General features: G+C 39.3%; 4 protein-coding genes across 4 annotated transcripts; 2 read left to right on the top strand and 2 right to left on the bottom strand.

Annotated features, from left to right (window-relative positions):
• Positions 1-1250: 1250 nt before the first annotated feature.
• Positions 1251-7150, top strand: LOC139125342 (lens fiber membrane intrinsic protein-like). The gene is made up of 6 exons (XM_070691438.1): positions 1251-1477; positions 3624-3776; positions 4050-4188; positions 4969-5477; positions 6132-6849; positions 6905-7150. The coding sequence occupies exons 1-4, from the start codon at positions 1294-1296 to the stop codon at positions 5129-5131; spliced, it is 639 nt and encodes a 212-aa protein (XP_070547539.1). The 5' UTR covers positions 1251-1293; the 3' UTR covers positions 5132-5477; positions 6132-6849; positions 6905-7150.
• Positions 7151-7779: 629 nt separating this feature from the next.
• LOC139129728 (epithelial membrane protein 2-like) lies at positions 7780-11348 on the top strand. The gene is made up of 3 exons (XM_070695409.1): positions 7780-8073; positions 9686-9832; positions 10471-11348. Exons 1-3 carry the CDS (start codon positions 7890-7892, stop codon positions 10644-10646), a joined length of 507 nt encoding a protein of 168 aa, XP_070551510.1. The 5' UTR covers positions 7780-7889; the 3' UTR covers positions 10647-11348.
• A 1127-nt stretch (positions 11349-12475) lies between these two features.
• LOC139129726 (aqualysin-1-like) lies at positions 12476-15340 on the bottom strand. The gene is made up of 4 exons (XM_070695407.1): positions 15179-15340; positions 14581-14771; positions 14055-14226; positions 12476-13240 (listed from the first exon to the last, which is right to left on the bottom strand). Exons 1-4 carry the CDS (start codon positions 15195-15197, stop codon positions 13101-13103), a joined length of 522 nt encoding a protein of 173 aa, XP_070551508.1. The 5' UTR covers positions 15198-15340; the 3' UTR covers positions 12476-13100.
• Positions 15341-17416: 2076 nt separating this feature from the next.
• LOC139129727 (extracellular serine proteinase-like) lies at positions 17417-26028 on the bottom strand. Its single transcript, XM_070695408.1, has 4 exons — positions 25899-26028; positions 24629-24748; positions 23003-23126; positions 17417-17556 (listed from the first exon to the last, which is right to left on the bottom strand). The coding sequence occupies exons 1-4, from the start codon at positions 26013-26015 to the stop codon at positions 17432-17434; spliced, it is 486 nt and encodes a 161-aa protein (XP_070551509.1). The 5' UTR covers positions 26016-26028; the 3' UTR covers positions 17417-17431.
• Positions 26029-26471: the final 443 nt, after the last annotated feature.

Genomic DNA, 26471 nt, shown 5'->3' with positions numbered 1-26471 from the left:
AATGGAAAACAAAAGGATATCACACCTCCATCATCCTCTTACAGACTAGAACAAAGGCGATCCCAGGGATCGCCAAAAGGGCCTTTAAACGTCTTTTTTTCTGAAGTACACTGCAATGTTGTTTTAATTAATTAATTAATTAAATATTAATTAATTAATTAATTAATTTATTATTATTTATTTATTTGTTTGTTTGTTTGTTTCTTTGTTCCACTGTTACGTGTGCGGTCTTATCGTGTTCTGAGGACCTTTAACTATCTGCCACTGGCAGGTAAACGATAAGCCATTCTGTGATTTTATGAAGAATTTGATACTTCCCTCCAAACGCAGTAACCCTATCTCGCCAAGCACTTGTTTCGCTTTACCGTAAAGGTACAGGGCTCGAAATTTACTTTTTTCCCTGGTACTCCACTTCGGCTACCATTTTCTGAAGTTGGTAGCCCGGTGACAATGGCTGGTAGCCCATGCACATGTTAGTTCAGGAATATCTTTTTTTCCGTTAACCAGACAAGAAAAGGCTGTTTTTCAAGATTCTGCCGATGAAGTGAATTTTCTAGTCATTTGATGTGAATATTGCACACCTTTAATACCCATGAACTAGGTATAGTAGGCGACAGTGAAAAGTTTGACGACCTATCTGACAACTTTCAGAGTATTGCAAATTTTGATGGTCGTCATGACAACGAGACGACTTTCTTAGCAATGAGACAAACTGTAACAGGGCTCCAAATAGACCATGGGCTTTCTGTAGGGAGGAGGCATAATTTCCGTGTAATTTGAATGAAACATTATGATCAAAATGCAACGAAAATGCGTTTTCATTGGCCATCATTTCCTCTGCCTGTCATTCAAGTCTATCCGTCAGTTCAGATATTGAAACTTTGTTGCAAAGTTATACCGCATAGCCGGTCGTCTTCGTATTTTGCATAACAAAGTCATAGTATGGCCTTTATGTGTCCAGCTGGGTTTGACAGTATTTAGATGCCGCATGGTGTGAGTTCGAAACCGATTGAAAATAGCCGTATATTGGCTCGTCCCAAAGTGACAGACCGGACATGGCTTACCGAGTACTGACTGAATTTCAGGTCCCAGGCTTTGGTAGTTCGTGTGGGCTACCTTTTCATGGAGTTTGGTAGCCCCAGTCGAACAGTCGAAAAGTCGGTAGTCTGTGGACGCGGGGAATACCGCTAATTTCGAGCCTTGGGTAATAAAAATCAAGCGACTGACTTTATGCACTTCCGTGTTCAAGTGTTGAACACCTCACAGCACAGAACGAGAAAGACTCATTGAAACATGGCGTCCAATGCGGTCAAAGGACGCCTGTTTATGTTTGGCTATCTGATGTCTTGCGTCGCTGCATCTTTGTGCATGATCAGCACAGCTACGGACCACTGGTTCCAAACACCGTCCTACCACTGGGGTCTGTGGCGAAATTGCACTTCAGAGTGTGTTACTATCGGGCATAAGCACGAACACGGTAAGCCTGTTGATTTGTAGTGTTGTATTGACATTACTGTAGGTCTTGAAGAGAGGCATAATGTCGGGCTCAAGCTGTCCGTTTACACTAGTGTTGATCGATGAACGGCATATACTATTCGTCAGTTGCCCCTTGCCAAAACGAAACTAAACCGTTTGATACAAAGTTCTGACTTTATGAAGTGTAAGTTGCGTTAGAGAGTTTAGTTCGGACCATGGTTCAAAATGGACTTCTATTTTTACAGCCCTGTAACGCTGCATACGAACGTTTTGTCGTTTATATAAAACTGGCAATTGTGAAGCGAGTAACGTGACCTTAGATAACCTCTTGTTGAAGTTAGCCAAGCTGCGCGTTCCTCTTGCCGAACTCAGCCCCTCCATCCGTGGTCTCGGCAACATGCTCGCGTCGCTGACATCGGTACAATTGATTTGTGTAGCAGCTTCTGAAATGGTCATTAACTTCTTGGTTAACTTCTTTGTGAGTAAAATACTACACAACTTATCTGCACGAGGGGCGATTCACAAGTTCCATGGTATGCGCCATACGTGACTGAGTACATGTACTTAGTTTCGAGTCATTGTTCTGCATTGGCGGCTATAGGCTTCTCTCTTTATGACGCAGATGGGGTGGTAAGTAGAGGTAATTAATCTACCGGTGGGGATATATATATATATATATATATATATATATATATATATATATATATATATATATATATATATATATATATATATATATTTAATACCTGCCTGTAAACATTCCAAACTTGGCTGCGTGTATATTGCCGATTATGCTGAGACGATAACAAGAATTAGGGACTGGTCAGTTTCTTTGGCCTGGGGGGGGCCGGTGGATTCATGGGGGGGTCACCCTGTTTTTGACTTTGGTGATAGGGGGGGTCACCATGTTTTTGAAATGCCAAATAGGGGGGGTCAGTGTGTTTTTGAATTTCGACACAGGCTCATCATTGCCCAAAATGCATCGTGTCAGCCACAAATTTCATCCACTTGCATTTTTCGGCGCGCCCTTCGGGCGCGTAACTTTAATAATCAGACATATTTTTCAGCACGCCCAACTTTAACATATCAGGCATACATATATCAGAGATATATGTATGTTCAATATTTTTCAGCGTGCTCTTCGAGCGCATTACTTTAATATATCAGAAATTTTGCAGCACACCCTTCCTGTGCATGACTTTAATATACAAGACATATATATCAGAGATATCAGGATGTTTCATATTTTTCTCCACGCCTTCGGGCGCCATACTTTAATAAATCAGAGATATATACCAGAGGTATCTTGATGTTTGCTAAGTGAAAGTGTACTATTATCAAATCTGCATTTCATATGAAAAGCATGACAAATTCCTGATATTTTCTGTTCTCTCTATGAGAATTCAGTATGAGAAAGCAACATGCACAAATATCAATGTTACAAGAAAAGGTCATTTCAGACTCTGCACACATCAGATTTGGCTAAAATGCCTCTCTATGGTTCTTCAGGAGATTTAATTGGATGGCTGGCAAGTCTTAACACCCATCACAAAGTTTTTGATTTACTGCTTTTTCCTGTTTGATATTAATGATTGACATCCATTTCTGTACAACAGTTCAGGACATCTGGTTAAGTATAGAAAGTGTGAAATACATTCACAGCTCATTCAAAATGTACTGTATTCAAACTTTAAGATTGACACTTTGAAATTCCTATCTTACAACTGACATGGCAACAATTTCATTGAAACACAGAATGATGTTAAAATAGAAATGTATGTAAAATATAATATATATATATATATATATATATATATATATATATATATATATATATATATATATATATATTACAGTATTATATTATTACATATTACAGTTGTCGCGTGCGGGGGGGTCACCCTGTTTTCAAAATTTGGAATAGGGGGGTCAGCCACTTTTTGACGTCGGCAAAAAATAATCCACCGCCCCCCCCCCCCCCCAGGCCGAAGAAACTGACCAGTCCCTTACTGTAATAAATGAGACAATTTATACCTGTACCCCTTTATACACTACGCACAGTACTGACGTCAACACGCCATGCACAGTACACGATATTGACGTTGAAATACCACCCTAATGCTGTCTCTTCTATGTTCCTATCTCAGTTGCAGCGTTCGTATATGGTACAAGGGCGTTAATGATCGCATCAAGCCTTGCATTGAGTGTAGCCGCTATTTCAATACCCCGTACGGTCTGCGGAAGCATTCCAGTTCGACGCCGTGCTGGACTGGTTCTTGGAACAATAATTATATTTGCAGGCATGTTATTTTGACACCATCAATTTGCTGAAGCAGAACGCACTTATTATAAAATGTATTTGTCATATTTAAATGGGTATAATAATTTTTTGTAAAGGAACAGCTAACTATGATTGTTTATCTGCAACTATTCAGTATATGAGAAGAGGGCGTTTTAACTAATTAATTAATTGATTGATTGATTGATTGATTGATTGATTGATCGATTTATGAATTATTTCTTTTTATCACTTTGTGTGTGTCCTTACGTGTGCACTTTGACCCATGTTCCAGCTGTACCTATGCGGATTGGTGTAATATGGTGCGTCACAGAGGTTGATGGTCACCAGTTCGAATTCGGATATTCCCTGATACTTGGATGGTATGCCACCTGGTTGGCTGTCATTGGCGGCGCTCTGATCGTGGGTACAAGGTATGTGTAAAGCATGCGGCGCTTGTAAGCATAATTACGATTGATTAAGTCATACAAGGTGATGTTCAGGGCAAGTGAGATCGCTAGATTTCAACAAATGTCGTTTCCCGGTCGTCGATATGCCATTACAATGGACTGGGATTTCTAGGGAAAAAACGATTGGAATTTGATAAATCGAGACCAATATCAAAATAAAACAAGACCAAATAAACACACAAACACCGGACCAAGTTATCTATATGGTAGAATTCTAAGCACGGTGTGTTGGGTAACTTTGATGGTGAATGAATACAACCACACCCTGAAGAAAGTGTAAAATCGTACCACATGCAACTGAGCATGGCCCTGTGTTCTCCAGTATCGATGAGATTCTCTTATATTTGGTGGGGGGGCTATAAAAGAAGGCTATTAATCTTATGAAATCTCAGGTGGCCCCAACTGCGTGTTCTCTACCATGCGTTCCTCATATCAGAGGAAAATAAGCATAGGTACGAGCTGTATTCGAAATGATTCGTCCAGCTCGCCAATCTGATTTTTAGGGTTTCTCCCATAAACACCATGGAGTCTTGCAATGTTTTGCTAGAAACGAAGGAAATCTAGCGACAAGGAAATCTGGACAGACAAGGAACGCCTTAGTTCTGAACCAACCATGGGCATAATTAACATACCATACGCGTAACGTTCCTCCGACTTACCAGTTTTGGTCGTCGACTCGCGTTGATTCGCGAGCCACATTTTGACATTTTTTAAACCATAACAATACTTTTTTCAATTTTACAGTTATTTCGGTTTTGACTGGACGGACTCACAGACGCCGCCGGAACAACGGGAGAAGAGGACAAGCGTGTCGTGCCGGGACAGCGATAGCAAACAAAGTGACGTGGACGAACGAACACCATTGTTGACGAAAAATAAAGATGAGCATCTTGATCCCAGAGACTGAACAAGCGGATGAATATGTCCTCCATGTATACCACTATAAAAAAAAGAAGTTAAGGTAGAACGCGCCTCGGGGACATATAGTCGGACTCCCAAATTTCAACAATTCTATTCTGATCTACCACTTGTGAAGGCTCATTTTAAAGCTCTTGGAGAAACAAAAACTTTCACCATCTTAGTTTTTTCGAAAATCCAAACTATAATTTCCCCTATAGAGATAACCCAGGAGTGGCTGCCATTTGGAATTTCAAATGTCGCAAAATGTTGGGTTAGCACGGTGACCCCCGATTTTTATTGTTACTTTGGTAAGACAACTTGAATGGTTAAAAGTTTCATTAAGGAAAGTTGAAGCAAAAAACACGATTGGAACTAAATTGGGATAATTGGATAGGCAGACATTTGTCTAATATTACACCATATTTGCTTACCATCTCTAAAATTTTATTCAAAATTTACGATGCTGTTAAAATGTTATGAGTAAGAATCAGTGCATGATAGTATCTAATGCAATATTGTTCAAAACACATGAACAATATTTAAATTTGAATGAAAATGTGTGAGCTTGTCTAGAGTTTCTTCATTACTGAAATACTAGTATTAATATCAGTTTTTCACTTTGCCTCGACCAAAATGAAGTCTTTTGATTGATTTAAGTCAGTCAGGGTCATTTAAAATGTGCCCTGACTCAAATGTTTATGAAGCCTTAAATTCACGCAAAAGTCAAGGGCATTTCAAAAGTGCCCTGACTCAAAAGTCGTCAATTAGAGAAAATTAAGCATTTTGTCTCGTTTCTTCAGTACATTTACACAAAAATCAACATTTTTTCATAAAAATGAATCCGATAAAGAGGTATGCAATAATCATTGTGTTTTCGTTGCTTTGTTCGATGAGAACAATGTTTCAAATTTTACACTATTCTGTCATTTTGTAAAATTTCAGCTGTAAAAATTTTCGATTTCTTACATTTTCCTAATAATTACTCTCATCCAATTTTCCCAAAATAGTTCCAATCATGTTAAAAGTTTAAGTCTTTCACTTTCGAGGCACATAAGCTTACTACCGTAAAATGGAGTACCTCCTGCAGTCGCTTTTATCGGAACTTACGAAGGATTTTGGATCCACCGCAAGTCGAGCTTTAACCAAGAAAGAAAACAAAACCTTATGCGTTCCTCGGAGAGCTACCATATGCAACATATGCCACACTGTGTTGATTTGTGTGCATTCCTAGGGCTAATTAGACTTGCTCCAAGTCTGTGGGCATATAAATATATCAAAAAAGGATAAATTAAAGAACTAACTTTCAGCAGAGTGTAGCAGTATTGAAGAGATAGGCTGTTTTGTAGATCGTGGGGTGAACGTCTTGGACCATATACAAGACAGTAACCCAACTGCCGAGAAAGGCCAAGCGACTTGGAACCAGTCTAAGGGCTAATGTGCAGCATCTCGGAAGCTAATATCCAATTGGTTGGTTGAATCACTCCTACGATGGAAACGCGAAGTTTCAGGGTGACCCATGACTCATGTGGGCCTCAGTCGCCAAATGAGACTGCAGCCACAAGTTTTCCGCTTAAATTTACTTTTTACCCGTTTAGATATAGTGTAGCAAATACGACGTAAACACGTCAAAATAATTACATCAGTGTTCTAAGCTCAGTGTTTTCGTCGAGGTTCCCTGACTTATCAACGTTGTGTTAGTTTTATGATAGGTGGTATACAAGGTAGGTAGATAGATAGATAGATAGATAGTAGATAGATAGATAGATAGATAGATAGATAGATAGGTAGATAGATAGATAGATAGATAGATAGATAGATAGATAGATAGATAGATAGATAGATAGATAGATAGATAGGATAGAGAGTTTTTGGTCAAGTATTCTACACATAACTGTACATATGCCTAGGTATGATCGAGTCTAACACTTAAAGAGGCTGTAATTGTTATTAGCAATAAGTTGCAATATGAGACTATGAAAATGTGAAAAGCGTGTTAGGAAACAGATCAAAATAAAACTCCTAATTTGTTTGTCGTTTTCGTACACAACACTGCACTTGTTGTCATCTTTACGGCGGTATTAGAGCGTGATGTTGCTTGGAGAATACATAAGGTTATTCACAAAATACCCCGATTATACATCAGAGTAGAGATACCGTCCGGGACACATGTTTGTTTGTTTGTGTGTGTGTGTGTGTGTGTGTGTGTGTGTGTGTGTGTGTGTGTGTTTGTTTGTTTGTTTGTTTGTTTGTTTGTTTGTGTCTTCGATGAACAGAGCATACCGGACATAGCTGATATAAGGATTCGAAGTAATCCAGAGTAGAGTTATTGCAGTGAAACATGCGTGTGACCTATAAAGTTATTTCCCCTTTCACTTTCGTTCACCGCTACTTGTCTCATTCAGATCAGAATTCAGATTCGCACACACATCCGGTAAAGTGTCACTCTCTGCATAACATTTACCAGTCCATCTTTCCCTCACGATAAAACGACCTGACCGAAGCGATTTTGAAAGATGTAGAATTCAGAAAGTCGCACTCACTGGGCTAAGTCAGTTTTTTCTTTAAAGCGGGAAGACAAACTTTTCTGCGCTACTCCGGCCCCCAGCGATTGAAAGTTGGGCCTGTGCCAATCGCGGGTGCACGCCTTACTGCGCCTTTGTGTGATTTAGTGACACAACTTACGTGATTAATGCAAGAGACTCTTGTGAAAGGCTCTCACGGTGCACTTTGGATAACCCCTGAGCCAGCTAACAAGACAAGGCAATATGGCTTCCAACGCTTGGAACGTACGCGGATTCTTGTGCGGCATCATGCTGTCCTGTGCCGGCGTGGCGCTCTGCATGATCGGGACGACAACGAATCACTGGCGCGAATGGGAAACAGGAAGCGGTCACGAGGGTCTATGGCGGAACTGCACACCGAATTGTACGTCAATTGGGATCCAACACGGTAAGAATCAGACTGTTTTGTGTCTCAACTCCGCCATCTCCCCACCCCAAAGCAATCTGTTCGGGTAATCACGAAGAGATTTTACGGCGTCCTCATGAGCTAGCGCTGCTTAAACTAGGAATGTTGCCCTAAATTTCACATATTTGTGTTGTGCGCGCAGTACTGAAATTCACAATCCGATGGCCAAGAGCGAATGATTACCGTCTAACGTGACCTCGTTGTGACCCACGTTTTGCGAAACGCGTTGTAGCGGTAAGCACTTCGGTTAGAAACGCACGGGCGCATTTCATTACTAAAGTGCGTCATGATGGTCTTCATTAGTACAACCCCGAATAGTTGACGTCGACAAAATACTTAATCCCCGTTCGTTTCTCTGTCACAGTGTTCAGTTAAAAGTTCGTTAACCTCTAATGGCGTTTACCAGGGGTGACCACCAACACTTGTAGGGGTTATTTTCAAAGCTCTTGAAGCGAATAAAAATACTCGTCGCCTTGTTTTGTTTCGAAAATTGAACATTTTATTATTTCTATATAGACTTAATACAGGGATTGCCGCCATTTTGAATTTCAAATATCGGTTAATCTTGGGTAATTTGTTTCTCTCCTATCATTATTTGCACAGTGACCTCTGATTTTGAAAGAAAGTGGTTGAAAGAATCCATTAGAAAAGATTTGAGCATATGTTTCGAGTTTCGAAGCGCATACTACCTTAACTTTTTGAGTGCCAAAGTCAACTTTTGTCAGATCTAGACAAGTTTTTTTTCAGATTTTCCCAAAGATTGTCAAAGATTGGTCAAAACTTGTAGCCCTTGAAATGTTATGTCCATTTGGTCCAAAATTATCAAAAATCACAGAAAAATTTCATAAATATTGGTAAAATGTTACACTGAAATTTTGGTGGGAAAAATTACAGCACACAAAGAGTTACAAGTCATCAGGCAGTGATATCGTTGTTGGTGTTTACAGACGGGGCGGGGGTATTATTCAGTTGCGAGGTGGTGAGGGCGATGGAAAGGTTTCTGTAACAGGCTAGGCAGAGGGTCAGTCGGGGGGAGTGGGAAGCTGGTGAGTGGGCAGAGGGCATACATTGCTTAGTCCCAGCGGTAGACTCGATTGGTATTGACTCCCTGTCAAAATTTTTAATACCTCAGAGAAGTAGGCAAGTTTCGGAAAGCAGTACGTTGGTCAGTCTGTCGCTGACACAAATCATTTCTCCGATGGGCTCTATCGTAATTCTTTAGCATCTGCCATCATGACTCGATAACTGGTATTATTCAGAAAAACAAACTTGACCATCAAATAACTAGGAATTATAATATTAAATAGCGCTGTCAAAAAGCTTACAACTACTTGTTTTTAATATCACGAATGATCATGAAAACCATTTCAGCCCATAGTCGCTTGTGGTTAGGTACACGGTGGCAGGCCCAGCCCAGGGGCCTTCCGCCGTGTGCCTAACCACAACTTAAGTGACGAAGCTTCATTCGACATTTTCCGTTCAACCGTTATGATGATGGCAGTGTCTTGATTAAAAAGGCTGAGCTCGAAAATATTTCCATGGGAAACAGATTTTTAAACGTATTTATTTTTTTTGTTTTCCTTTGTCATAAAAGTTGCTGCGTACATACACGTCGCACGTGGCTGCATGATCACAGCGTGCGTCGTCGCCGGGGGTTCCGCTCTGCTGCTGCCAGCTGTGCTTTGTGGTAAACTGGGGAAGAAATGGGGAATGACATCCGGGAGTTTGCTTATACTGACAGGTACGTATGTGTTCCTAATTATCAGCATTTGATGGCTAAAATCATAGACCCTGGGAGCGAGAAGGTCTATGCTAAAATCAACACGTCATGATCGCGTAGGGCATGTCCAAACTTTCCGGTTTACATATCAACGATTTCACCAAGTGTGACAGTCAGATTTGGACGATTGAAGTCAACTGGACGTGCGAGATAAAACTACATGTAGCCAAAATCAAATATTGATGCAAGTGCTAATCTTTCATAGAGTGTAAGATGCATGAAACTTATGTGTAAATGTGGGTGAAGGGGAAAATATGGCAAATCAACTATAGCGGAGGTTACAATGCTACAGCCTTTTTATGAGAGCGCCACCACGGCATTGAGTGCGTGAATGACTTTGACTATTGTACATGTAGCGCTATTTCATAATATGTGCTGATACGCTCTTAATTTTCCTGATTTTCCATTGTTGGTAGTACAGTCACTTTCATGTTTAATTGTGGATTTACCCCCACCCCCTGTTAATGTTTTAAACTCATTTCTTTTTGACAGGCTATCGAAATACAAAGTCCGTTTTCCAGATTTTTGATTTATCCAACTTCCTTAAGTACTCGTCACACGCTCATATTCACTGCTGGACTTGTTTCCTTCGTTTTCAGCTGTGCCGATATTGGTCGGAGCAACCTGGTATGGCGCAGAGACGAAGGGCCCATACGAATTCGGCTATTCCATCATCACAGCCTGGGTCGCCGTTGGAGTTCTCGCCGTAGGGGGTGTCATCATCTTGCATACGTCCGAAAGACTCACGCAGCGAGAATTCCTCAGGCTTAATTGAAAATGGACGTTCGTTATCGCGTTTTCTACTTAAAATTATTGACGTGTACGTGTTGAATGGGCTTGGCAAATCTTTTCGCTCGTTTTTTTTCTTTACATATCTGCTGGATTTTTGAGACAGCGGATTCAAATAGGGGACACAATCTGCAGAACAAACTCCGGTGAGAAGTTTGTACAGCCTAAGACTGATTTTTCCAGAAAATATTCATAGTATGTCTGCAGCAATAAAGTATGGGATTTTCGGTATAAAAGCATACCTTCCAATTCAAGCAAGAAAAAACGTCAAGTAAGGCAAAAAGTACGTTGTCTCAAGTCGCACTCTAAGTTGTTCATTAATGTAATAATTGCGAGTTTTCTGCACAGTACACTGAGTCGTCACTCATACCTCAGATCACCTAAACATGGCCTGTCATAAATCTTTGACATTCGTCGACAATTTACGCTACCTTGTATAGCTTTTATCTTGTGCAAAGGCAATGGAGGGGGGGGCGGACAAAGTGATATTTGAAATGCATTGTGGGTGTCAAGTCCGCTGCGCTTCTCACCCAGCAAGAGTTTGATATAGTGATCTCACAAATACTTTCGACACGAATGTAATCGCTTTCATGGCAAAATGTTCCGTTTGTTCATAAAACTACTCATTTGTCTTGTTCATCTTTTTAGACATTTCTGGCATAAAATTCCTGTACAATCTATGATATAATACTTTTGCTTCTGTCATCTTACGTATTTTAACTTTAGAAAACTGCCATATTGAAAATACTGTCAACCGACAGACACTTTTTTATGACTCACCTAGATGGCAACATCGTATACCGAGAATTCCAATAATTCAATAGCCTCTTTTAAAGTTGTTGCAACCATTATGTCCGACAATGTTTGAGGCGAACAGCAATCACGAAACTCCAAGTCTTAATTTCATTTGATTTCACAAAGTCATACGCCATCATTTTATAACTGAAACGTGGATTTGAAATGAGGACCGCTGATCATGAATTTTTTTCGTGAACATAAGTTAGCCAACCCTAAAACGTGGCGTCACTATCTTGTCTTTTCAGCGCTAGCAGAGAATGCTACACATGACTTTGCTGTGCCTTAAACGTATACGCCACCGGAAACTTAGACTGAAAGAATCGTCGCTTGAGGGCGCTCTCTACGCTCCCCCTAATAGAGAGCGCCCTCGAGCGATGGGTATTTAAGTCTACCAGGAAGTCTGAGTGGTACAATTAATAGTGCCCGGGACAAAAAAATAAAAATGACAAATTTCAATGATCAGCTTCTACAACGGTTTTAATAAATCAAAATAGTCAGGAAGTAATACATCGGTATCAATTCTCACTAGACTACAACAAAATATCCAGAGGAAGAATCAGACAGACAGACAGACAGACAGACAGACAGACAGACAGACAGACAGGATAGAGACAAACAGATAGAATACAGTTAGTTATACGAAACGATAATTTAATTCAACAAAATTCATTTGGTTCAAGTGCGCAATTCAATGTAAAATTGTGCTAACACATCGCATAGAGTCTCATTAATTATCTACCGGTACGTAATGAAACAATGGTTCCTTTTCACCGTTTTAATTCCAGTGTCGTACCATTGAAATCATAACTCTTTCCAATCTGTGTTGTCTTTCCATGTACAAACATCAACGACTTCGTGACGTTTGCAAATTGCGTTAATGCATAGTAATCCCAACTTCAGAGGACCCATTCAGCTATTTTGTTACGGCTTTTTATACCAACCCTATTTTGCTGAGTATAGTTCATCGTCTGAGTTTGATTAATACGCCATTCAAACTTACGTAATAAGGGTAAGTGTACATAAATCCGCGACCAATGTACCCGTAGACGAATTTTCTAAGGTTTTTACCTGTATTTGATAAATATTTCACCGTGCTGACTCAGCAAAACTCAATGAGCGAAACCCAATATAGATGAACGGGCATACAAGAAAGTATTTTATGGGCCGTCCGTTATTTATGTTTAGCGTAGGATGCGCCGCGGGAACAGATATCTTAATAGTGGCAATATTCTTTTTTCATCCTTAATTCATTTTGTTTGGAGCGATCAAAGTGTGGAATTAGGAATCTCTTAACATGAGTTCGAAATCCGTTACAAGGTAGCATACGCCTCGAAAGTAAACGTCAAAATGTTCCTCGGCATTTCCTGTGATGCTTACCAAAGCAAGAATTCAAATCATGGGTCACCGTGCAATGTTTGGTACAAGAGAAACAAATAACCTAACATTCAAAACAGCTGCCATCCCTGTGTTAATATTTAAATTTTGATTTTCGATAAACTAAGACCGTAAAACTTATTCTTACTCCAAGAAGCTTTAAGTAGATCAGAAAAGAATAGTAAAATTTTCTAGAGTCTGCATATCTGTCCCCAGGGCGTGATTGTAACTCCATTCCTACCTCAGCGTTAAGATCGCCCCGAAGAAATTATTCGCAGTACAAGAGCAGATTGGGTGAGCCAGGGCCGGGGTCGGTTATAACATCTCTGGTGGCGTCATTGAGAATTTTCTGCTTGCATGAGTCGTTGTCGTGGCAGGTCCCGGCTCCCATGTGAATAGCAGCAACGCCTTGAATAGAAAAGAGAAAGTAGAATTTAATGTCATTGCCATGAGTCACCACAGAAAATTAACATTTGTACTTTTTTCTGCAACCAATTCATTTATGCCGCTATTCAATCGATTTCAGAGCGATGGTTCAGAGTGATAAGTACTGCTAGGGACGTCAAATGACATAGCTTAAAGGGACAGCCGCCGAGTTTTCTTTCATAATGCGAATTTTTAATGTCAACTACAGTTTGGTGTGCTACTCCCAAAAGCACGTGCAAAAAGAAGTATTCAGCTTGTCACCTCAACCTGTATCGATATAGAGACTACACTGTTATCGTTGACAAGTCACAAGTACGGTTACTGTCTCTATAACTCCAAAACTGGGAGGCTATTTATGTTCTCGTCAGGAACTGTGTGATCAAATAACTCTAGGATTAATGATGTCATCGGCCATACTCATTGAAAGTCTCGCACACAGATGGCCATTTGGCCTCTTGACATCTGGCAAATGGGCATATATATATATATATATATTATATATATATATATTATAAATATATATATATATATACATACATATATATATGTATATATATATATATATATATATCTATATATATATATATATATATATATATATATATATATATATAAAATCTTAATCAAGCCCTTCGACGCTTGGCCAGTTGCAAAAGTCGTAATAAGATTCTTAGCAAAAGTATCAAAGACACCATTTTTTCATTTTATGCTCTGAAGAATTCAAGGACCGTTATATAAATTGTGTATCATTTAGTAAATATTGTGTCTTTAGGGGGCGGGATCGTCTATTTTTTACCGGAAACGTGAGGAGTAGACATGGAGGTTCCGCTCCAGGTAGTGTAGCAAGTGTCACAGGTTGATACCGCACTTCTGACATCCTCGCCGGGGGCGAAGATATCAACACATGTACCATAGCTGGACCAATAAGCACGTGAATCGGTGATGTCCGTGGCGCCGACGGTGAGACCCTGTATGTGGGGAGAGAGAGAGAAAAAGAGAGAGGAGGGGAGAGGAGGTAGGGGAAGGGGAGGGGGCCGACACACAGAGGACAGACAGAGACAGACACACAGGCAGAGGCAGACAGAAAGACAGAGGCAGACAGACAGACAGACAGACAGAACTACATTAATGGACGATGGAGAAAATTTAACGTCGCACAGACTACAATCCGATCATCATGTGTCTACGGCCCCAGCTATTTTCAAAAGAATGAGTAAAATTTTGTTGAATTTGACACAGTACTGACAGCTCGGATTTATTTGCCCCTCTTTGATGTCACATACGCTACAGTAGTAATGGGTGCAGATGATAACATCACCCACCTCTTCAACTCTGGCGGGGGATTCCAAACAGGCACTCATATCTGAATTTCCAGCGGCGATGGAGCAGGTGTAGCCGGCTTCGATGGTATTTCTGACGGCGGTGTCTATGGCTTCGTTGATACCGCCGCCAATAGACAGGGAGACCACACTCAGGGCGGGATTTTCACCTCTGGCGATGATCTCTTCCAGTCCTGGAAAAAACAAACACACGAACTAGTAAATCTCTTGTTCTTAAGCGCAGACTAATGAAGCAGGCCTACAATTATCTGCAGCCAAAAGTTGACAAAAGTAATTCCAAAGCTGTGACCATATTGTATTCACACAAGTAGAGGGTATATTTACCGAACGATAAACAAAGAATTGCTTACATGTACAGATGAGTATCCATTAGGCCCATGTGGATATGGCGTTCAAATTTTTAAAAGATACTTCATTTTAACATGAACATAGGCAGGCGTCAGATCTGTGAAAAGTTATTTTAAGGTTCGACAAATTATTTACGCTTTCCGAATGCCTTCCCAAGATGCAATAAACTACACGCCCGGCTCAGTGACAAAGGTGACCTGCTGCCATGGCGATAGGGTCTAGAGACGCTCACCCTTGATGATATCGGACATACGACCATACCCCAGGCAGTCGAGAACCCTCACACTCCACAGGGTCGTTGATGGAGCGATACCGACTGTTATACCGCCTGCTGTACCAGCACAGTGTGTACCGTGACCGTCACAGTCGTGTCCCTGTCAATTGAATGAACATAGACTTTCAATGTTATGTGTTTTATATCCAAGGGCATAACCACAGACAAATAGAGAAACAGACTAGCAAAGCGGCATGGCTTTTGTTCCATGGTCGTCTCGGTCGACTAGGGCCTATTTATTTTAAAAGGAGCTTCAAGGTGTTAAACTTTTTGGAGACTTTGTTTGTGGTTGATAATTCCGCGAGATTATGCGAAAAATACGACGAGATGGCATCGTGCTGCCAGTCGCGTAGCAACCATAGTTACCTTGTGAGCTCTCAGGGCAGAAACACTGCTTCACGCCAATCAAAACATAACACGCCAGCATTTTCATAAAATGTCCTTCCTTGACGAACGTGCAAAAGGCGGTAGACTGACCGTAAACCATTGAGTAAAACCAGACAGTATCGATAAAAGACTTTCAAATTTGGTTCAAACACACTCATTATATATTCATAAAAATATGAGAGAAATTTTTAAAATGGTAAAACTCACTTTCCTGAAGCTCAAAACACTCCCGTTTTCGCCAGCACGCCAATGCCGCTCAGCACCACACGACAACAACAACACAAACTTTGTCGAACGTACTTTTCGTTTAACAAGTGGCGACAATCCGAAAATTACCGAAGGATGCATGGTCGGCACTCTTCGGAAAAGAGAGGCGAGAGCTACCTGAGGCGAGGCGAACATGGATGGGTTACGTAACCGCTTCACGCCTTGAACAATACCCGTTGCTAGTCTGTTTCTATATTTGTCTGTGGTATAACTACATTGAGATAAATTTCTTTCCGTTTACCGGCACCTTAAAGGGAAACCGTTGTCGGAATTGCGCCTGTGCGAGTTTCTTGTTCACAAACAATGTATTTCGTGCACGATATCTAGATGCACCTCATCATCATAGCTGCAACATATACATTATACGATGTAGATTATGACAGACATGTTTTTAACTTCGATCAATCACCATCGTACCTCGGATAGTGTTTACATTGGTCACATATGTCCCATATGACCTTTGACCTCCGACGACTTCATCCCTTTAACAGGATACAAATAAAACAGGCAAGAAGATCCATCTGCAGTAAACTCTCTCCACACCGATGTCTACGCAACTTGCCCGAAGTTCTCTTTGTGAAGTGATACGTTTGGTTTTTGAATATGCGGAGATAATCATCAGTGAAAGCAGCTAAACATACACCGCTTTATTGAAAGTGCTCACTTGATTTTTTATGAATGAATTTTCTGTATTTCGAACAAGTCAACGACATTCGCAGTGTAAATTGCAATTCATGCACTTTTGCTTTGCATAAGTTTGTATATTTACTTTGGGGGAAGGAGCATCAAGTGCTCGAGAGTGGTAAAATGAGTGGGTAGTTAAATTTGAGCCTGCCGCGGTTTAATAGTTGCGAGGGGAAGTGCGCTGCTGGGCTATGACATACGTCACTGTTATGCTCAAATCAATTTTCCCCGCCATTAAGGTAGTTCACGCCTCAAAGTTAAAACAATGGCGAACTTTCAACCATTCTCTTTCATGATCAGTGATAAACACTTGGAGTCGCCGTGCAAATTTAGGTACTAGAGAAACAAATTAACGATATAACTTTGAAATTCAATAGTGCTGCATTCTCTACGGGGGAGTATAAAATTTCCAATTTTCAGAGCAGTTAAGCCAGCGGATAATGTACTTACTCCATAAACTTCAAAATGATCCCCGATCATGACAGGTGGAAGGCATAAAGAATATTGAAAATATTTTGAGAGTCCGAATATCTATTCCGGAGGCGCATCTTAGCTTTACTTGAAACAGGCATACAGCAGTTCCATTGACAAAAAAAAAACATTTTGCAAGCAAAGTTCAGTCATAGACTACAAGATTCATTGTGTGCACCACTATCTATCAGTAGACTTACTGGTTCATGTTTTGTAACTTGATTGCTTACAACAAAAAGACAATTGGACAGAATTGTAACAATCAGCGTATCACGGGTAATGAGAGCAAGCGGGGAAAGCAGTGCCCTCAAGCGACGAGTTTCACTTTTGAATGTTATTCAACAGACACCCCAGACTTTCTATTGCCTTGCATACATTCACCATCGCTGTGTTGCGAGGAACTTAAGAATTACTTACACCGTTACCAGGTTCCCAATCCCAGAGGAAGCCAGTACGGCCACCAAATTCAATGTGTGAGTAACGAAGACCGGTGTCGACAACGTAGATATGAGTACCATTACCAGTTCCTGCAAGTACAGTCAAAACACATTGATTTCGCCTTCGCTGAATAAATCACATCATCTCCTAACTTACTTCCTTACTGACTGACTGACTGACTGACTGACTTGCTACTAACTTACTTACTTACTTACTTATTTACTTACTTCCTTACTTACCTGCCTACCTACTTACTTACTTACTTATACTTATCTTATACTAATATTATTTACTGATCTACATAGCCATTCACTTCCTTACACTTTAAATATACATAGTAACAACTAAATGCCACTGCAAGCCTATACCGAGGGTCTTTACCCGCGACTACATTACTTAAGGATCCTACATACAAAATAGACACTTTCAGATTTTAATTTTTTTCTCACTTGCAGAACTCTTACACCCCAATAAAGTATATATTTTCTGGAAACCCTGATATACGGAAATCCGACCACGCACAGTACACAGTCACTATTTGCACAATAATAATAATGTTTAATAATAATAATATTTAATTCTTAAAAAACGCACTCCACAAACGTCTCCGTGAGCTGTACACAACTGTTAAAAAGATACAAGAAGACAGCTAAAAACTTGAAAAACTACAATTACGAGTAAAATTTAGTTAAAAGGTGGGTCTTTAGAAATTGTTTAAAAGAATGCAATATTTCTGGCGCAACGAATTTCCGAAGGCAGTGCATTCCATAGCAAAGGAGCACTTACCGAAAAAGCTCTCTGACCGTAGGACTTATTAAAATAGCCGCGTGGAGAAGTCACACGCAATTTCTCAGAATATCGTAGATCTCTTGCCGGTACATACAGGTCAATTAAATCAGTCAAATCTGACAATCTTAAAAGTAGTCAATAGTTATGTGACAAGCATTTTGCTGAACCTTCCGCAAACACGCTGCAAGATTTCCGGTTGAATTTTGTGTAATGACAAGCCTTGGTAATATCCTTTGAAATTGTGTCTTGGATTTCCTTTATATGCCTTTGTTTTTTGTTGTTGTTGTTTTTTAATGCACTATTGAATGTGTGAGACGAAGGTGCTTTCAAGGAGAGGAAATTGTCGCGCCATATAATTCGAGTGGCTACACGGAGCAAAAATCGCAGACACAGATTTGAAGGGTATTACCAGGGCTTTCAATGCACATATTTCAACCAGAAATCTTGCAGAGTGTTCGCTAAAGGGAGGAAAAAACGATTTTGGAGGTTCAGCAAAACGCTTGTCACGTGCCTATTGTGCGAATAATGACTCTGTTCTGTGCACGGTCGGATTTCCCTATATCAGGGCTTTCAGAAAATATATACTTTATTTGGGTTTATGACTCCTTCAAGTGAGAAAAAAATTAAAAGTCAGAAAGCGTCTACTTTGCATATAGATCCCTTTAATAAGGTAAATACGCAGAATGCTCGGTGATGTAGAGCAGTATGTGAATAGACGTACAAACAAATCAAGTGCACAGAATATCAATCACTGGGGTTACACGCAATTTTGATCTCCGAAAGAAATATCTATCTATCTATCTATCAGTCTATCTATCTATCTATCTATCTATCTATCTATCTATCTATCTATCTATCTATCTATCTATCTATCTATCTATCTATCTATCTATCTATCTATCTATCTATCTATCTATCTATCTAACCATCCATCCATCCATCCATCCATCCATCCATCCATCCATCCATCCATCCGTCCATCCATCCATCCAGCCATCCAGCCAGCCAGCCAGCCATCCATCCATCCGTCCGTCCGTCCGTCCGTCCGTCCGTCCGTCCATCCATCCATCCATCCATCCATCCATCCATCCATCCATCCAGCTTCAGGAGTTTCAGGAAAGTGAGTTTTACCATTTTAAAAATTCCTCTCACATTTATATGAATATGTAATGAATGTGTCTGAACCAAATTTGAAAGTCTTTTATCGATACTGTCTGGTTTTACTCAATGGTTTACGGTCAGTCATATCGTCTTTTAAAAGTTGGTCATGGAAGGACGTGTTTATGAAACTGCTGGCATGTTAATGTTTTGATTGGCGTGAAGCAGTGTTTCTGCCCTGAGAGCTCACAAAGTAAGTATGGTTACTACGCGACTGGCAGCACGATGCCATCTCGTCGTACTTTTCGCATAATCTCGTGCAATTATCAACCAAGAACAAAGTCTCCAAACAATCTAACACCTGTGAAGCTCATCTTAATATGACAAGGCCATAGTCTACCGTGACGACTATTGAAAAAGGCATGCCGCTTTGCTAGTCTGTCTTTCTATTTGTCTGTGCTTGTAGTAATTAACCACAGCTGACGTGAGCTCTCATCTAACCATAACAACGCATACATGGACGCACCGATGTAAAAAGTTATATTCATTTGCTCCTTTACTGTCTAGCAGTTATTACGCGAGTATGGCATACCACCTGTATTACCCCTATTTGTAACAATCAACCCTATTTGTAACAAAATTTAATTTTCAAAAAAACTTTGCCGTATATGTTGAAATATTAATAAATATGCATATTTGTATGTTTGAGGGCAATTTTCCTTTTTTTTCCTTGTCAAAACTCATTTTTCCGAAACTGCTTTTGTTACAAATTGGGTTGATTGTTACAAATAGGGGTGACATGTGTCAACCCTATTTGTAACAATCAACCCTATTTGTAACAAAACCTAAATTTCAAAGAAACTTGGCCGTATTTGATGAAATCTTGATGTAATATACATATTAGTATGTTCGGGGGCAATTTTCTTTGTTTTCCTTGTTGAAACTCATTTTTCCGAAAATGCTCGTGAGATTAACTTTCGTTGTGCAGGTTCCTAGGGATAAGAGCCCTACTCGTAAGATATAATCGAGTTGTGCAGATACATGCCAAAGGTTTGTTTCGAGGCAATTTTCACCATTTTCGGTCAAAAATGTTAAAAATCTTGTTTTCTGACCAAAATCATACTAAACCTATATGGCGTTAACTTTTGTTACAAATTGGGTTGATTGTTACAAATAGGGTTGACGTGTCAACCCTATTTGTAACAATCAACCCTATTTGTAACAAAATTTAACCAACTTGAAACAAAACCTAATTTTCTACAAAACTTGGCCGTATTTGATGAAATCTTGATGAAATGTACATATTAGTATGTTTTGGGGCAATTTTTATTTTTTCCTTGTCGAAACTCATTTTTTCCGAAAATGCTCGTTAGATTAAATTTGGTTGTGCAGGTTGCCTAGTATAAGAGGCCTACTCGTAAGATATAATCGAGTTGTGCAGATAGGTTTGTTTTGGGGCAATTTTCCCCAATTTCGGTCGAAAATGTTAATAATCTTGTTTTCTGACCGAAATCATACTAAACCTATATGGGGTTACCTTTTGTTACAAATTGGGTTGATTGTTACAAATAGGGTTGACGTGTCAACCCTATTTGTAACAATCAACCCTATTTGTAACAAAACCTAATTTTCAAAAAAACTTGGCCGTATTTGATGAAATCTTGATGTCATATACATATTAGTATGTTTTTTGGCAAATTTTATTTTTTCCTTGTCGAAACTCATTTTTTCCGAAAATGCTCGTTAGATTAACTTTTGTTGTGCAGGTTGCCTAGTATAAGAGGCCTACTCGTAAGATATAATCGAGTTGTGCAGATACATGCCAAAGGTTTGTTTCGGGGTAATTTTCACCATTTTCGGTCAAAAATGTTAAAAATCTTGTTTTCTGACCGAAATCATACTAACCTATATGGGGTTAACTTTTGTTACAAATTGGGTTGATTGTTACAAATAGGGTTGACGTGTCAACCCTATTTGTAACAATCAACCCTATTTGTAACAAAATTTAACCAACTTAAAACAAAACCTAATTTTCTACAAAGATTGGCCGTATTTGATGAAATCTTGATGAAATGTACATATTAGTATGTTTTGGGGCAATTTTATTTTTCCTTGTCAAAACTCATTTTTTCCGAAAATGCTCGTTAGATTAAAATTGGTTGTGCAGTTTGCCTGGATAAGAGGCCTACTCGTAAGATACAATTAAGTAATGGAGATACATGCAAAAAGTTTGTGACGGGGCAATTTTCACCAATTTCGGTCAAAAAGGTTAAAAATCTTGTTTTCTGACCGAAATCATACTAAACCTATATTGGGTTAACTTTTGTTACAAATTGGGTTGATTGTTACAAATAGGGTTGACGTGTCAACCCTATTTGTAACAATCAACCCTATTTGTAACAATCAAGCCTATTTGTAACAAAATTTAACCAACTTGAAACAAAAAACCTAATTTTCTAAGAAACTTGGCCGTATTTGATGAAATCTTGATGAAATATACATATTAGTATGTTTTGGGGCAATTTTTATTTTTTCCTTGTTGAAACTTATTTTTCCGAAATGCTCGTTAGATTAACTTTCGTTGTGCAGGTTGCCTAGTATAAGAGGCCCACTCGTAAGATATAATCGAGTTGTGCAGATACATGCCAAAGGTTTTTTCGGGGCAATTTCCCAAATTTCGGTCGAAAATCTTAAAAATCTTGTTTTCTGACCGAAATCATACTAAACCTATATGGGGTTAACTTTTGTTACAAATAGGGTTGATTGTTACAAATAGGGTTGATTGTTACAAATAGGGTTGACACGTCAACCCTATTTGTAACAATCAACCCAATTTGTAACAAAAGTTAACCCCATATAGGTTTAGTATGATTTCGGTCAGAAAGCAAGATTTTTAAAATTTTTGACCGAAAATGGTGAAAATGTCCATAAAACAAACCTTTGGCATGTATCTGCACGACTTGATTATATCTTACGAGTAGGGCTCTTATCCCTAGGAACCTGCACAACGAAATTTAATCTCACGAGCATTTTCGGAAAAATGAGTTTCAACAAGGAAAACAAAGAAAATTGCCCCCGAACATACTAATATGTATATTTCATCAAGATTTCATCAAATACGGCCAAGTTCTTTGAAATTTAGGTTTTGTTACAAATAGGGTTGATTGTTACAAATAGGGTTGACACATGTCACCCCTATTTGTAACAATCAACCCAATTTGTAACAAAAGCAGTTTCGGAAAAATGAGTTTTGACAAGGAAAAAAAAGAAAATTGCCCTCAAACATACAAATATGCATATTTTTATAATATTTCAACATATACGGCAAAGTTTTTTGAAAATTAAATTTTGTTACAAATAGGGTTGATGTTACAAATAGGGGTAATACAACCACCGCACTCTCTTTATGTCGATAGATTTCATATTCCGGTTTCCATCGTCATTCTGTAGAAAGGCTTAACTTATCACCTGTAAATGTGGTTTCAAGCACGAAATCCATGTTTCATAAAATGAGAAAACAAGCAGCTGTACCATGGGTTGGGGGTCGGGTTGGGCTTCAAGTAGGTCTTTTTGACTAGCTTGATAACCCATGGATCAGGAGATATGATATCCTGGTAGGGAAACAAGACAAACGATGGTTAAACTTACCGTAGAGGTTCATCTGTCCATCGAGGGGAAGGTTTCTCTGGTCGGTACGATCCATACCCCATTCAACAACAGCCTTTGCCAACATGTTGTCCTCAATGAGTTTGATCTCGTCAAATCCGCGGATCTTCACGTACACATGGAGAGACAGACAAAGATTTCCCATGAAACATTTCAATTTAACGATTAGACAACCTTTGCTGTATTCAGTCAGAGTCAATGTTTATCCGCCACTCGCATCGATATCGCCGAGGGCGATTGTACCGCCTTGCCGTGACTACAGGCGCTGGGAGTCGTTGTACCTCACGTCTGACTCTACGAATACGTTTTCAGACTTTCCAAGAATGTGGAAGTATTTCTGTGACATTTTCTATCAGGTGTGGTGCTTTGAATTCACCAACAGCTGATTATGAAATAAAAAGTGTATCAATTATCAAAGAACTGCCACAATTAAACACATGTCGTGGTGGAACAGCAATGACAACGGAACGAATCGCCTATGGGCAGCCTCGGATGTGGTTTTATCCGAAAAGAAATGTGTTCACCTTATGAATTTCACACTGAGAGCGTTTTCCGAGTCTCAATCTAGTCCATGTGTCTGTCTTTCTATGTCTTTTTCTGAAATTGAAACCGATTGCAAGTTTTTGCTTCCATCGACGATGACAGAGCAAGTATTGCAGTCGAATTGTTATCATACATTTTAGTCAACGTCACGGTATCTGATTGATATGTACCAACCCTCTCATTTTATACAACATGGCAAACGTCACTTATATGTCTGACTTACAATTATAATGCAAAACACTCGAGTTAGGTGCACAATTATTAAAATTGATCTGGCTATGGCACGCTCTTCCCATCGAATAATTCCTTCGCCCAGAAGACACCTTCTTATTAAATGACACACACATATCGTGTTCGACTTGACCTATGAATATAGTCCTTCGTTTCTCAAGAAAGAAGACACAAAGTCAACAGTGATACATTGGGAAGTATTCAAAGGTAGAATGCGCCTGAGTAAAGATATCCTAGCTATCTTAGTTTTAACAATTCTTATCTGAATTTAAAGGTATATAGTCGTCGGAACTGCGCCTGTGCGAGTTTCTTGTTTACAAACAATGTATTCCGTGCACGATGTCAAGATGCACCTCATCATCATAGCTGCAACATTTAAATTATACGATGTTAGATTGTGACAGACATGTTTTAACTTAAATCAATCACCATTGTGCCTTGGATACATTGTTGCCATGTGTCGTATGGGTCCAATACGACCTTTGAGCGCAGTTCAGAGACAATATCCCTTTAAACATGAGTGAGAAAAAAATTCACCGTCTTAGTTTTTTCGAAAATCGAAATTTGTATTTTCCCCAATAGAGTTAACTTACGGATGGCGGCCATTTTGAATTTCAAAAGCGATAAATAGCAAGTAGCGATAAATGTTGGTAAGTTGTTTCACTAGTACAAAGCTTTGTACGGTGACCCCGAATTTTTATTTTTGGTTTGGTGAGAAAATGGTTGAAAGTTCATTGAAGAAAGTTTGAGCAATGGTTTTAGTCTTTCATCTTCGAGGCGCGTACAACCTTAATACCTTTAATCACCGTCTCATTCGATATACTCTCTACTTACACTCATTAAATCCATGGTCTCGATAGCCAAGCCATTCAGTGCACGTGTGTAGACATATTTAACGTTGACGTTCTCAAAGGCGTTCCTCTTGTTACGAAAGGCTTGAGCGTCAACCCCTTCCTGTGTGTGACATGTATAAATATGTTTAAATTTTCGTGTTGCTTGTGTAAATAGGTATTCAAGAGTTAAGCACTTATGGCCATCTTTTCAGGTGTATTTCAACAATATAGCACACTCGAGTCTATACATTTAAATATATATTATACACATTTCCACATCAGAATACATAATAATACAATTTACATAAATAGCATAATGCCGCGTCACATGCTTGTTCTGTCGAGATTAGCTAAAAAAATCGGAGATTAGCTTTAAAAAATCGGCAAGTGCCCATCGGCTCAAAAAACTGACGTCCCTTTCTTTCAAAAGTCTATGGAAATAGTTCGAGATAATGCTCCCAGTCACGTGGTGATATGGCTACGCGAGTAGTCTAGTCTGCAGCCTTGAAAACGACTTTGCGGGTGGTCAGAGAGGGCGATGAGCGAAGAGCCTCTGAGAAAAAGAGAACAAGGTTTTCTATTCAACGTGGAAGAGTTCATCTGCCACAAATAATCTAGAACAACCGAGGTCACCGTCCAATGTGCAATTACATCTTCTCTTCTTTCCGTGAAGAAACTGACACTGTCATTATCATTACAACTACGCATAGCCGGTAAATTCTAACGACAAAGTAAGTACACCTTATTTTGTTTCAGCCTTTCACATTCGCATGCAAAGGAATGATTTTTAACTTCCTCCGCTCAACAGACATTCATAACATGCAATCATAGAAGGCTATCTGACTCTTTCGAAAATGCTGCATGTCATTACTTAATATAAATAGCATGAAATAAAGTACAATGATACGATGTGTCTCAAGGTGTTGCATCTTTGAGAGTAGGTTTGGAACAAAGAGTAGTATGCTAACTTATTTCGTTCAATGATCTTCTTGCTACAGTTTGAAATTTCAAAAGCAGACGACAATAACTTATCGTCACGTTGTGTAGACATTTTGAAATTTCCAAAACGACAATAACGGGGTTTTATGTTTTGTAGACATTCAATTTACGCTAGCTTAAGAATTTGTAACTGCTAGGAATGCCATAACTTTGTAACATGAGGCATTTAAATTTCACAGGACTTTCCATTGCCTAGGAATAACAAGTTCGGCGCCTATTTCTCTCTTTTTTGTGGTGGAAGTTTTGAAAGGAAGTGAAGATCAGTTCTATACCTTCAATTGAATGATATAGCTGTTTTTCAGCGCATCACCACCCCGTGTTGGCGAGTAAGGAGCCATGTAGACTGCCGATGCAGCGGCGATGAGTGCGGCGAAGACCAGACAACGCATTTTTTGCAGCTGTGCAACCAGGAGAAAGAAAGTGTGATAAAATTATACATTAATATGGTTTAAGGTTCCAAGACAAGAAATTGACCTTTTTAAGCTAACAATTCTCTAGTGGTAAATAAGCTCAGAACCCCCGTAAATTATATATTTTTGGAAAGTTTAGATATAGGGAACATTTTGGTTACCATAGTGTCACCATTGTTTACATAACTATCACATGACAGGTAATTTGCATAACCTTTCAAAAATCGGTTTTCCCTACGTTTTGTTTCAATGCTTTGAGATATGTGGCTGAAATTTGTGTGAGTGCAAGCTGTTCTAAAGATCTTTCAAAGTGTGTCTCAGAATTTTTTAAATCGTCTTGAACAATTTTTATGTCAGAAAAACTTCCAGAGCGGTGGATTTAACCCTAGTTGATTTCTTAAAAATTGTGCTCCAAAAAAAACTAGACTAGATATA

Source organism: Ptychodera flava, chromosome 3 (genome assembly GCF_041260155.1).
Source record: "Ptychodera flava strain L36383 chromosome 3, AS_Pfla_20210202, whole genome shotgun sequence".
Classification (NCBI taxonomy): Eukaryota; Metazoa; Hemichordata; class Enteropneusta; family Ptychoderidae; genus Ptychodera; species Ptychodera flava.
The sequence above is the reverse complement of the archived record's forward strand: the minus strand, read 5'-3'. Positions and strand labels throughout refer to the sequence as shown.